This window comes from Vicia villosa, linkage group LG7 (genome assembly GCF_029867415.1).
Source record: "Vicia villosa cultivar HV-30 ecotype Madison, WI linkage group LG7, Vvil1.0, whole genome shotgun sequence".
Lineage (NCBI taxonomy): Eukaryota > Viridiplantae > Streptophyta > Magnoliopsida > Fabales > Fabaceae > Vicia > Vicia villosa.
In genome coordinates this window covers 85,992,130-86,006,021 of record NC_081186.1, presented here as the reverse complement: position 1 = coordinate 86,006,021, position 13,892 = coordinate 85,992,130, and the positions used below count along the sequence as shown (strand labels likewise).

General features: G+C 30.8%; 2 protein-coding genes across 3 annotated transcripts in view; both read right to left on the bottom strand.

Moving 5' to 3' along the window:
- Nucleotides 1-1,311: 1,311 nt before the first annotated feature.
- The window catches only part of LOC131621067 (cold and drought-regulated protein CORA-like), a 29,809-nt gene continuing 17,228 nt past the window's right edge, over nucleotides 1,312-13,892 (bottom strand). Inside the window, exons 1-2 of one of the 2 annotated variants that reach the window (XM_058892275.1) lie at nucleotides 1,889-2,057; nucleotides 1,312-1,642 (exon numbers count right to left, since the gene is read on the bottom strand). In XM_058892275.1, the coding sequence (XP_058748258.1) occupies nucleotides 1,500-1,642; nucleotides 1,889-2,000 (255 nt within the window). In that variant the 5' untranslated portion in view covers nucleotides 2,001-2,057 and the 3' untranslated portion in view covers nucleotides 1,312-1,499. Of the gene's footprint in view, nucleotides 1,643-1,888; nucleotides 2,058-13,892 lie in introns of those variants that run through there. The other variant, XM_058892276.1, reaches the window with a different exon arrangement.
- Nucleotides 8,160-8,905, bottom strand: LOC131621068 (cold and drought-regulated protein CORA-like). Its single transcript, XM_058892277.1, has 2 exons — nucleotides 8,709-8,905; nucleotides 8,160-8,467 (listed from the first exon to the last, which is right to left on the bottom strand). The coding sequence occupies exons 1-2, from the start codon at nucleotides 8,818-8,820 to the stop codon at nucleotides 8,331-8,333; spliced, it is 249 nt and encodes an 82-aa protein (XP_058748260.1). The 5' UTR covers nucleotides 8,821-8,905; the 3' UTR covers nucleotides 8,160-8,330.

The following is a 13,892-nucleotide window of genomic DNA, read 5'->3' as shown; positions in this document are numbered from 1 at the left end:
AGTTATAGGCAACTGTTTTAGTATTTTATGCCACAGTTTTTAACTATTGCCAAAACTCTTTTTTGTTGTAGTGACATATATATTATGAAAAAAATTAGAAGATGGATATGACAAGGGAAACATTAAACATTTTACAAAAAAAAACTATTATATCTAAGTTACATGCATGGATAAAGTGATTTACATACTGGAAAAGTGATGGAGAACACAAAGACATTGAAGGAGGAAGCTTCATTTCAAGTTTTGTTTCTGTTCCTTGCTTCTCTCGGGTTTCGTAGTCTTTACTTCGTTTCAATTTTCGTTCGAGTGACCTTTATTGGCGTTAATGGTGTTCGAGAGGAGAAGATGAAGTTTCAAACATGTTTATCGAAGAGATTAAGTTTGAAAATTCATTATGGAAGAAGTGATGTTTGGAGAAAATGAAGTTTCAAAGCTCACCATAGGATAAATGAAATTTCAAGTTGTTTGGAGAAGATGAAGTTTCAAAACTCATCACAAGATAAATGAAATTTCATGTTGTTTGGAGAAGATGAAATTTCGATGGAGAAAATGAAGATTCAATTTAGAATTTTTCGATTTCGAAGGTAAAATGAAAATATAGTTTGTTCTAAAAACTCCCTCTTTTATAGAAGTATAATTATGTTTGAGTTTTCCTATTAAATTAGTGATTCAGCATGGAAATAGGTAATACTTTACATATCAATTGTCATACTAATCGAAGGAATAGATATCCTAAATTTTAACTATAAAATTTTAAAAAAAAAAAAAATCTGCAAAGGGAAAATTTTACCTATCGGTAGCTATATCAACCAATTTAATGGGTAGTAAATTTAAAAATTAAATGTAAAAGTCTCTTATGAGCTTTTCCTAAGAGTTGATAGTCTAATCAAGAGAATATATAATCTTTTTTAAAAAATATAAAATAAAAGTGATGTAAATTATAGATTACACCTCCGTTAGATATTAGCAGAGTTGAAAACCTCCGTTACATATTAGCAAAGTTGAAAGCTTTATTATAAAATATATTATTTGTTGCAGTGATGGTGAGAAAATTTATATCTTTTATTATTGTTATGATCATTTACAATGTCCAAGCTTTGGCTTTTTTGGATCTGTCCATGAAATAGTGAGATTTGGTGCCATCGAGACTATATGCCCATGGTAGAGAAGATGAAGTAAAGTTCGTTTTCTTGATTACCATTATCATTTATACATGACTTTTCATTAATAAAAGATTGTATAATCATGAATGATACTTGGTTTGTTAGCCAAATCAGTAGTATGAATATATAAATTTAAAAGGAGACAAAGTACTTGACAACCATTATATATTATTTGATATATTACAAATGATAACACATTCACCATATTGATTCGAACCAAACTCGTCACCCCATATACATAGATAATACCTTACCACAACAGATTTTATTTAACACCAAACATTATTCATTCATGAAATTTATTTATTAGAATGTGCATCATGTATGATGGTATAATCAGTTACCATTGTCGGAAGCACCATGATGTCCACCATGATGACCACCGTGATGATGATGATGGTGACCGTGCCCAAAACCATGACCAAAACCGTGTCCATCAAAGATGGGATCATCCACTTCACTTGTCTTTTCAACAACCTCTGCAAATACCACATTATGTGAATTTAAATCTTAAATTTATTTTACAAAATGATATAGATATATACTTGTATCATTAAGTAAGAAAGAAATCTCCAACATGATAATTATATATAATATGACATTAATTATGTCTTACTTATAATGTGTTTATATAATTTCTAATTCTATCACTTCATATATGATGTGCTCTAAAAAAATATATATCTTAAACTCAAATTAAGAAAAATAATGTATAGCTAGCTCACCCTCTTTGGTATTAGTGGAAGTCTCGGCTAACTCCCTAGCTGACACCTCTGAGGAAATAAGAAGAACCATGGCCATTAGGCCAAGAATGAGCATTGCTTTTTTGGAATCCATTGAACTCAACTCAAGATCAATTGAAATGTGATATTTGGTATTGAAGGATGAGAAAAATAGCAAGAAAGTGGTCTCTATATATAGTGGAAGGAAGTAGGCATCAATACGTAATGTTTACATGGTAGTTAGGATGGTAGCTTGTCTGTATTAATCAATCTAATCTTTTAAACTTGTTAAGATGAGAAAACGTTGATGTTTTTGTCTTCTTGTTATTAGCAGAAAATGACATTTTACTTTCTAATGGTTACGTACAGAAAGAAATTTTAAAAGTTAAAATACATATAAACTACTATTCAAATTCACCTTAATATAAAAACTAATATGAATGTTTTTTTCTTTGTAAGAATTAAATTTATTATAAGGGATAATATCCCTTATTAATTTTGATGAAAAATATATGAGAATAATTTTGGTTACTCTAAAATATGTTTAGGTGTGCATATTCTAATATGAAACAAAGACAAACAATGCATCTACTTAGGTTATGTTAGCAAGAATGATTTTGTTTAAAATGATAAAAGAGTCATTATCATTATTAAATTTTTAATTTTCAGAATACTATAACAACCTAAAAGATATTTGAAAAATTTATGTAAGTTCTCCAAAACTCTCCTTCAATATAATTTTTGAGTTCCCCTATTTTATGGGATTTTTGGTGTTATGAATAAAATCAAACCCTCCTACCCAAAATCTTTTTTCTTTTCACCCAATTCTTCCTATTTTTCAAAGTCCTCCTCTTTCTTCCCCTCCAAACTCGCAAACAAAGCCTTAGAGATCATCTTGGGGATAACTTCTAGTTCAATTTCTCGTTCATGAGGAATTATGGCATCTCTTTAGCGTGACCTCAAGGTTATGTTTAATCAGTTCCAATACTCCCTTCTCTTTGTACTTTATTTTTCAGATATCTAAAGTTGAGTCTCCTATCCATTTGAGTCAATATCGACTGATTTTCTTAGTGAGCTTCTTGCTTGTGGCTAAAGTTTTGGTGGATTTATTAGTCGATGCACTACTACAATTATACCTTTTGTAACACACTTTCACTTCGGTCATATTATCCACCGTGGTAAAATATATCCATTTAGGCCTTTTTTTTTTTTTTTCATTTTTAAACCACTTTTTACGACAGTAAAAAATTTCAATCTTGGTGAAAAGTGGCACAAAATCATGGGTTCGAATCACAGCACCAACATTTTTGTTTTTTATTTATTTTAAAGATACTTTTAACCACCTATGAGATTTCCAACCGTGGTGAAAAGTGACACATGTTCATGGGTTCGATTCCTAGTAACAACAATTTTATTTTTCATTTATTTGAAGCCATTTTTTACCACAGTTGGAATTCCAATCGTGGTGTAAAGTGGCGCCTTCCTTTTTTTCATTTTTTCCCTAGATATATAATGCTCCATGTTCATCACTATTGCCCTAAACATCTTAGAGCAACTTTATCTTCTACCTCCAAAATCCATCTTCCATTTACGAAATTTTATTTCTCCATTAAACCAAACTTTAAAACATCATTTCACCCAAAAACGAAACTCACAAATATCATTTCTTCCATTAACAAAGTTTCGGAACTCCATCATCTCTTCCCAACTTGAAGGAGGCAAGGAAAACATGGATTCATGTTTGTAATGTTTGTTATTGTTTTTGTTGTTTTTTTCTCTTGTGGTCGCTTTTATTGTTGTTGTTTTTGAGATTTAATATTTAACAATATTATCGATTTAATTTTTGTTTTTGTTGATGTTAAGATTTAATGTTTAACGATTTTATTCATCTTGTTTGTTGTTTTTATGCTGTTGTTGAGATTTAATGTTTAACAATTATATTGATTTTATTTTGTTGTTGGTGTTGTTGTTATTGTTGTTGTTGTTGTTATCGTCGTCGTTGTTGTTGTTGTTGTTCTTGATGCTCTTGTTCTTGTTGTTGTTGTTTTTGTTTATTTTATTGTTGCTGTTATATTAGAAAAATTTAATATTCTATATTGTGATGGAAGTTCTCAACGTCGCCAGCCAAAACATGTTGCAAAAATGAAAAATATATTGCACTGACATATCACTATGGTTGAAAATTCTAACCATGATGAAAAGTGGGCTGACAACATATCACTACGGTTGTTTATTTTTTATTTTTATTTTTATTTTTTTTATTTTTTTTTAATTTTTTTTTTGGTTGTAAGTCACTTACTAACAAACTCTACTTTACCACATACCTCCAACTGTGGTTATATGTCTTTTATAATTGTGGTTAAATGTGTAATCCGTTGTAGTGATGTTATATATAAGATAGTTAATCCAATAAATAAGTGTTTCTTAAAGGGAGAAAAATGGTTGAAAGGGTAGTTATTTTGAATGAGTTGGTGCACATGGCTAAGAAACAACAAAAAATAATGAGATTTTGTAAGGAGGATTTTGAGAAATTCATTTTGTTAGAGTTTAAGGGAGTATATTCTTATCATATCTGACTTTAGTGAGAACATGAAATCTTGTAAGATATCTTATATCTTTATAGTGAATCGTTTTGTGTTGGTGAATGGTTGTTCGACTAGAGAGATCATTATCCAAAGGGTATGGAAGCAAGGAAACTCCTTAGCCTTTTTTTTTTGTTGGTAGAAAATGGTCTGAGGGGGTATTAAGGAAAATGATGAGTCTTAATCTCTTTTATGAGGATTGGGAAAATTCTTTTGGCTTGGTGATCTCCCATGATCATTATGTTGATGATACTCCTATCTTGGAAGATATCTTAGTCAAAAGTATCTTGTTGATTAAGGCAATCCACTAGGGATTCTAGCATGCTTCATGTCTTCGTGTCAATTTTGTGAATGTATGTGCTTGCAGGTAGTAAAGATCAGTATCTGGAGTTTTGATGACGACAACTCATGAAGACAATCTACTGCGACAGTAAAACATCTAAGAATGACTCAAGACTAAGTTCCCTGTAAATCATACAATATTTAGCAAAAGCCTTGAAGCTTCTCTGATGCAAAGTATGAAAGCTCGTCGAGTCATGTCTGTCATTCAGTTTGAGTGAACTGAGTATTGTAAAGATAAATGTGGTAGCTTAAGAGTACTAAGGCAACTCACACATACACTAAAACCTTTTTCGAAACATGTTTTATTAAAAGAAAACATGTTAAAAATGCCTTGAAATAATTTTTCCAGATGACTTATGAGCCGTGTAAATGGCTAGAGGGGATTTTTTTTTCTTATCTTATTGATTAGAACTTTGATCTAATCGATTAGATTTATTCAAACTTACGCGCTAAGTCATTTAGACGACACCTTAAAGATATTCAACGATTCTATATCAAAACCTTCCTTTTTTGACATCTCAACGGTCTCTCTCACTTGAAATTACACCACTTTCTAATGTTTTCCTATTAAAATTTATCTTTTTTTTCTTCTCCTAAGTTTTATATTTCGATGTTGGTTGCCTAAATGCTATTGAGCAAAGCTCTATCTGTGAGGAGAATATTTTCGTAAGTGGTCAAAGTTTTTGTTCTTGATATCAACCATAAATCTCTAGTTAATTAAGCTTTTCCAAAAAAAAAAAAAATTTGGTTAATGAGATCAGCCATTAAAATCTGATTGTCTCAATAGATTAAGTTGGGATAAGAGACATCTTTAAATTGGGGATAAGTCTATTCAAAATCTCAATATCAGTTAGATTGTCATATATTTGTTACTAGTTAGTTAACGAGATTTTTGTTCTTTATTAATCTATAAGGTATCTTTTGTTTTCAATTGTCAGGTAATTTCTTATTCTTATATCTTGTATTATTTATTCATTATGAACATGTTCATTTTATATTCATGATTGATTCTTGTTTTTTTTTTCTCTTTTTGATTTATAGTTGCTAATATCTCATTAAAATAATAAATTATTTTTATTATAACTGTTAATATTTCTAATTAATACTCTCTCCGTCCCAAAATATTTTTAAAAAATTACACTTATTGAAAAAAAGTAAAAACATCATGATTTGACTTGTGGTTATTTTGAAAAAAACTGTTTAAAAAAATGTAAAAACAATTCTAATTGGTGGTTGGTTATAAAAAATATGAGAGAGAAGGTTAATTAAATGGAATATGCATTTAATTTTACTTTGAAAAAGATGAAAATTAATTTTTTTTCTCTTATATTTTAGGACAAGAAAAATGTATTTTTTTTCTTATATTTTGGAGCGAGAGAGTATAACAAATGAGTTGGAGGTATGACTACTACTAATGAAACTTCACATTGGTTTTGGTCGGCCCATTAAATGTTGAGTAATGATATGACCCAAGAACAGTTAAATGGTATATTCTTCAAGTGGAGATGAAGTTGGGGTTTTTGTTACTACATTGACCTCGAATACTTAACAAATGAAGATAGACAAGAAACAAGAACTATTGAAGTCTACGCTCCGTAACTTTTATTTTAGTATCTTTTCATTAGGTCCCTAGAGTATGGATGTATAAAATATTGAGTTCAATTGAATTTGACTGGTGAATTGTATAAATACTCTATATATAAATATATATTCCACTCTTCACTAAATTATAATTTCCATGTTCCATTTAGAAATTTTATCGGTTGTTTTGTAATGTATATTTGTTGTTCAAATTTTTTGATATATGTCATAAATTTGTAAGAAAATTTAAAATTTATCATAAATTATTATGGGGAATTAATATTCATTAATTAGTGAAAGAATTGAAATTAGGCATGACAACAAAATCTGTATCCATGGGTACCCACTCAAATCTGATCTAAAGTTGACGGAGAAAACCCGTTTTGACTGGCTTTGAATTCAGGTTTGAGTTTTTTTCCGATTACAAAATATGGGAACGAGTCAGGTAATAGGGACACTAGTATCCGTCCCGAATCCATCCCCGAACTCGTCCCGTTTATTTTATTATGTACATTAATATTTATTTTTGATAATTTATAATATTAAATATATGGAAAATGTTTTGAAATTTTGATTTGTATTTATTTTTTAAAATATACGTATGAAATTTTTTGAAATTATTTTATTTGATTATTTATAATGTTTGATTTTGGAGCAAATAAGTATTTCTATTGAAAAAATTGATTTCACAAAATGGATGGTGGCGGAGATACCCAAATCCGTTTGGGTCGGGTTTGGATTTTAATTTTCATCTTCGTTTGAGTTTGGAGCGGGGAACGAGAATTGTTTGGGAATTCAGATTTAGGTTTTGGGAGGTAATAACGGTCCCCGACCTGCTCTGTTGTCATGCCTAATTGAAATTCATCGCTAATTAGTATGGAAATTAAATTGTGTCCCTAATCAGTGAGGAAATTGAAATTCATCACTAATTAATGAGGGAATTAAAATTTGTCCATTATTAGTAAAGGGGATAGAAATTCGTAACTAATTAGTGACGGAATTTGAAGAACAAAAATTGTTTTAGAAATTTGTTGGTAACGGATTTATTTATTTTATGACGGTTTAGATTTCTCACAACTTGTTAGCGATCACAAATTCTCTCACTAATATATAATTTGTGACATGCAAATTGGTTACGAATTTTGGACCGTCAAAAAAAAGTTTGTGACAGAATTTCAATACTTTTGTGAAGGATTTCTACCTTCTCTAATTTTAATTTTTTTTAGTAGTGTTTGAAAGTTTCCAAATCTGGATATTGTTTGAACTTCCAATGAATTTTAACTCCTAGAAAAAAGATTTTTCTCCAAGTATTGTGATAGTGGTTTTCTTAATGGCAAATAAGTGAAGGTTTTGATATGAAAGAAAGAGAGAAATAGATAGAAATTATTTTTGAATAACTTGTATACATAATTTTGTTCTTTATGCAATAAAGATGAGTGTAAGTCTGTAAGAGAATTAAAGTGATTAAACAGCTTTCTAAAAATTATTGTTTGTGTATATGGATTGTGGATTTTGGTTCTTTTTTATCTGTCAATGAAATAGTGAGATTTGTTGCCATCGAGACTATAATATGTCCATGGTAGAGAAGATGCACTCAAAAGTAATGCTCATTTTCTTGATTACCATTATGACTTATACATGACTTCTCATTACAAAAAGATTGTATTATTATGAACGATACATGGTTTGTTCTTTCAATTATTCGCCTAATTTACTTAGACAAATCAGTAGTATGGACTATGGATATATAAATATAAAAAGAAACAAAATACTTAACAACGATGATATATATATTTGATATATTACAAATGATAACACATACAAAGATGATACATAACCACAACAGATTGATGACTATCTATACCTCTTTTATTCAACCCCAAACACTATTCATTCATGAAATTTATTACTTTGAATGTGCATCATGTATCATGGTATTATCAGTTACCGTTGTCGGAATCACCACCATGACGACCACCGTGCCTATGACCATGACGGTGACGGTGACGGTGACCATGGCGGTGACGGTGAAAACCAAAAAATTTGGCATCATTCAGTTCATTCGACTTCTCAATATCTGCAAAAAACACAAGATGTGAATTTAAATCTTAAATTAATTTCACAAAATGATACATATATCTACTTGTAACATTAAGTAAGAATGGAATCTCCAACATGATAAATTATATATGACATTAATTATGTCTTAGTTATAATGAGTTTATATAACTTCTAATTTCATCACTTTATATATGATGTGCTCTGAAAAATATAAATTGTAAGTTCAAATGAAGAAAAATAATGTATAGCTAGCTCACCCTCATTGGTATTAGTGGAAGTCTCAGTAAACTCCCTAGCTGACACCTCTGAGGAAATTAGAAGAACCATTGCCAATAGGCTAAGAATGAGGATTGCTCTCTTGGATTCCATTGTACTCACTTCAAAATCAATTGAAATGTGATATTTGGTAGTGAAGGATGAGAGAAATAGCAAGAAAGTGTGCTCTTTATATAATGGAAAGAATGAGGAATCAATGCGGAATCTTTACATGGTAGTGGTGATGATAGAATATCTGTATTAATCAATCTAATCTTTAAAACATGTAAAGATAAGAAAACAGTGAGGTTTTTGTCTTCTTGTTATTAGCAGAAAGTGACATTTTACTTTCCGTCGACCATGTACAGAAATAAATTTTAAAGTTGAAATACATATAAACTTTATTCAAACCACCTTAATAAAAACTATTTGCATGACATTTTTGGCTAATAATTTATAATAATTTTGGATGAAAGTTTTTTTCTTTGCAAGAATTAAGTTGGTTTTAAGGACAATATCCCTTATATTTTACTTTGATTACTCTGAAATATGTTCAGGTGAATTTCGACTGATTTTTTGTGAGTTTTTTTTATAAGCCTGTGGTTAAAGTTTTGGCGGATTAACTAGTGGATGTTATGGATAAATTAGTCTACTCCAATCAATCGATATTTTTTAAAGGGAGACAAATGGCTGATGGGGGAGTTGTTTTGAAAGACTTTGGTGCACGTGGCTAAGAACAAAAAAATCATGTCGGATTTGTAGGGAGAATTATGAAAAAGCATATTATTCGGTTAGTTGGATTTGTAGGGATTATATTCTTATCATATTTGGTTTTAGTATAAACGTGAAGTTTTGGTTGAGAACTGGTGTCTTTATAGGGAATCTTTTTGTGCATGTGAATGGTTGTTAAACCAGAGAGTTAAGTATCTAAAGGGGGTGGAAGAAGGGCGACCCCTTAGCCCCGTTTATTTGTTGTTGGTAGCAGAAAGTATGAGGGAATTTTTTTAGGAAAATAATGGGTCTTAATCTCTTTTATGAAGATTGGGTGTGTTCCTTCGACCTGGTGATCTCCCACAATTATTATGTCGATGATATTCTTATCTTGGCAAATGTCTTGGTGAATAGTCTCTTGTTGATTAAGGAAATCCTCATGAGGTTCTAGCATGTTTCATGTCATTTTTTCCAAAAGTATCCTTATTAGGGCGAATGTTGATCCTGATTTTTAGACTTGGTGAGGAACTCTCTTTCCTATAAAAAAGATATTCCTTATCGGTGTGGAGAAACCTATGTCTTGAGGCAACCTGGCAACCATTAGTTAATCTTGTCTCTAGGCGGCTTTATTCTAGTGACATATGTATGTTAGTATGGATGTAGGGTCATCCTTCTCAAATTCATTATTAATGATATCCTGATTTCGTTTTTATCCTTTGTTAAGATTCCTGTTAAGGTTTAGCAAAAGTTAGTTATGATTTAGTGAAGTTTTATATGGCGAACAATTAAATGGAGTCCTAGAATATCGTGGGTCTATTGGTCTAATGTGTGCAAACCTACGGGGAAAGTATATATATGGGTTAGAGATATACGCTTAAGTAAATTGATTGTACAAAGTAAATTATGGTAAAGGCTTCTCTCGGGTAAAATTCGTCTTTTGTTGAATATCATATTTTCTAGATATGGATCTCGCAGTGTTTAATCCTAACTTGGTAGATTCTTCTCTCTTCATTTTTCTTACACCTAGTGGAAATTTATGTCTCTTTCAAGTTCTAAAGTTGATAATCCTTCAAATTGGTTAGTCGATAGCCTAAGGAGGAATGTGGGCAAAGGTTTTCTCACTTTTTATGGGAGAATTCGTAGATTAGTAGTATCCTACTTAGTGTTTGATTTCCTAAGTTGTTTAATATTTCTTACTAGTGATTGGTCATTTTATTGCAGGGGTTGAGATATGGGTGGATGGGTTATCTTTTGTTATCTTATTAGGGGATATCTCATTTTATATATGAGCATGATTTGGTCAATAATCTACTCCTTGTTGGTCAAATGTATGGCTTATCCATGTTTCGACACTCAAATGTATGGTCAATTAAGATAATGTGAAATTATCGTATCCCTATATGTACATCTACTACTTTTATGAAGGGGAAAAGATATGATATTCAACCAAAGACGTGCCAAAAACCACATACCAAAACCAACCCTAAAATCAAGGCAAAACACTCAACCCACTATTGATTAAGCAAGAGGATAAGTTTTGAAGTAAATCAGTGAAAACAGATGATTTCACCTATGATCTACCTAGAAACCATTTTCAAACCAAAAAATAGCCTTCTCCTTCCCTTCTTTATATTTGTTGAAGCACATGAATAAATACCATCATTACGACAATTTAAATATACTAGACAAAATCATGTCAAATCTTAGACAAATCACCCATAGACATATAGTTACTAGTATAAACCCTTCCACCGTAACCATTGAATGATCTTAAACCACACTGTCAAAGCTAGCTCGCAAGCGACAAAATAATGGGAAACAAACTCAACTAAAACCTCACACATGGGAGACGAGATCCCATTAGGATCAAAAATCACCTCTGCTTAAACAAGTTCTCTCTTGAAATGAGTCTATCTTGCAAAAGCTGTCAAGAAAAGACTACCACCTTATAAGGAGCACAGCTAACCTAGACAAAGAGAATGGTCAAGTCTTCAACTAGATTAGAGAACAAATAAGAGTTATTAAGATCCAATTGAACATAGTAGGCAATGAAAATTCATAAGAGAGAGAGACCTTAAAGAACAAAGAGAAGGTTATTAATATTAGCGTATTTCATAAATAAAAATTCAGTACAAGGTTCTTCTTTCCTATCGGTCCATCTCTCCCACCAACGCATTAAATTAATTAACTATCATAAACAATTTAGGAAACCTACTAATGAGAATATATGCTATCCAAGAATCCTTCCAAAGAGAAGTTTAAGTTTGCACGCTCGATGCCACCCTCTTTAAAATATTGTCAAAAAAAACATTCAGAGAGGTCATCTTCAGATAAATATCGAAAATATGCTAGAACAAAATATATTTAAATCTAAATAAATAAAATAAAATTTTTTGTTCCAATATAGCACAATCAAGAATTAAAATACATACCGTCAAAAAAAAAGAATTAAAATACATGCGGAATTGTATTGAGACACAGATGTCACAATTACACAAACAATAGACTTCACATTTAAGACTAGAAATAATAGTTTTTTAAGTATTAAAAAAAGATTTTTATTTATTTAAATAAATTTTTTGGTACCCATGAATTTAAATTAGATACCGGTACCTTTAATGTAATTTGTATTAAAATTTTAATATATTTTAAAAATATAATAAAATAAAAAGTGACATGATGTTAAATTATAGTGTTTACCGAAACTCAACTAAACTCAAGAGTACGGAGTTTTCACCTTTATTTATTTCAAAAGTTTTATATTTTTCAGGGTCCACGTAATCTTTTTTATCATTAAACATGGCTTCTTTTGTGAAATTATCAAACATGATCTAGCAAACATTGATGGTTAAGTCAAGAAAATCTAAGATGGATAATGTTTTCTATTTTTCACATGAAGGGTCCACGTGATCCTTTTTTATCATTAAACATGCATTCTGAACTTTCCGTTTCTTCGGCATCCCACTTGCGAAATTCACCACAAAAACATGTCGGCAAAAACATTGATTGAATAAAAACAATGTCGGCAAAAAAAACATTGATTGAAAAACATTGATGAATAATGATTGATTAAATAAATTTTATATTATATTGCATTCACAATAGTTTTAGTCTCGTATTAATTTTATATTGACAATTAATTATATATTTTCCTAAGCAATAAAAACTTTGATTAATTCAAAAATAAAGAATACAAGACCATCGCACAGATCCATTCCACCAAAGCGACAAAAAGAAAACTCTGCACACCATTATATTAGCTATACGTGATCTAAGTTTCTCACTATGCCAAATTTGCCTTTTAGCAGCACCCCTATTAAAACGCTTTTAGGAAAAAGCGCTGGTATAGATTTCGCTAAAAACAAAATAAAAAAACACGCAAATAAAGCGCTCTTAAAGGGGGGTTACGAAAGCGCTTTCAAAAAGCGCTCTTATATGGGGGGTACGAAAGCGCTTTAAAAAAGCGCTCTTATAGGGGGGTACGAAAGCGCTTCTCAAAAGCGCTCTTATAGGGGGCTTATGAAAGCGCTTTCAAAAGCGCTGCTATAGGGGGTGGGGTACAAGAGCGCTTTTTCCCTAAAAAGCGCTGGTAAAGGCAGGGCTACCAGAGCGCTTTTTAAAAGCGCTTTCATAGCTGTTTCATAATTAAAATTTTTAAAATCAAAAGTATTCTGATATGCGTTTCATAATCCCTAATCTTCTTTCTCTGCCATCGCTGCCCAGAATACGAAAACTCCATCGCTGCCCAGAATACGAAGACGAAGAAGAACTCATCTTAACCTCCATAAAAATACCCTCCATAAAAATACGAAGAACTCATCGCTGCCCAGAATACGAAGAACTCATCGCTGCCCAGAATACGAAGACGAAGAAGAATCGCTGCCCAGAAGAGAAGAACTCATCGCTGCCCATATTTAAAGGTTCTTCCATTTTCATGTTTTCTTCATTTACGATTGTATCACTGTGTAACCTGTATGCTCTGATTCTGATTTAATGAAACTTTGGGTTATTCAGGGATTGACTGGGATTAGTGTTTATATTTCTGTTTTTGACATTTGAAAGATTAGTGTTTATAGGTATTTTATTCAAAGGACACGGCCAGAATAAAACTTGTATGCTCTCAATGCTTCTTTCTATTAATGTTGTACTAATTGAATCAAACCACATTCCTAGCAATGGTCGAATCATTGATCTTCTTTTGGTTGTTTCAATGTTTTGTCTTTCTATTGATAAATAATCACACAATTTAACTTTCTTGAATTCTTCTTTCAGATATTTGTCGGAGAAATCGTGGAACACTGATTAGGAAATACACAGGTTTCCTCTTACTCTTCCTATAAAGAAAGCTTATAAGTTCTTATTGTTTAATTATATTTAGGGTTTAGAGTATAAATAAAGGAACTTCAATACATGGTTGTTTCAATAGAAATTTTTGAATTTTTTAACTACTCTATTAGCTAAAATGATTATTACTT

Bases quoted from the DNA above. Each gene is read 5' to 3' on its own strand.
- LOC131621068 (XM_058892277.1), bottom strand. From the start codon at position 8,820: ATGGAATCCAAGAGAGCAATCCTCATTCTTAGCCTATTGGCAATGGTT. The intron at 8,468-8,708 runs GTGAGCTAGCTA...TGTTTTTTGCAG, and splicing joins TTCCACTAATACCAATGAGG to ATATTGAGAAGTCGAATGAA.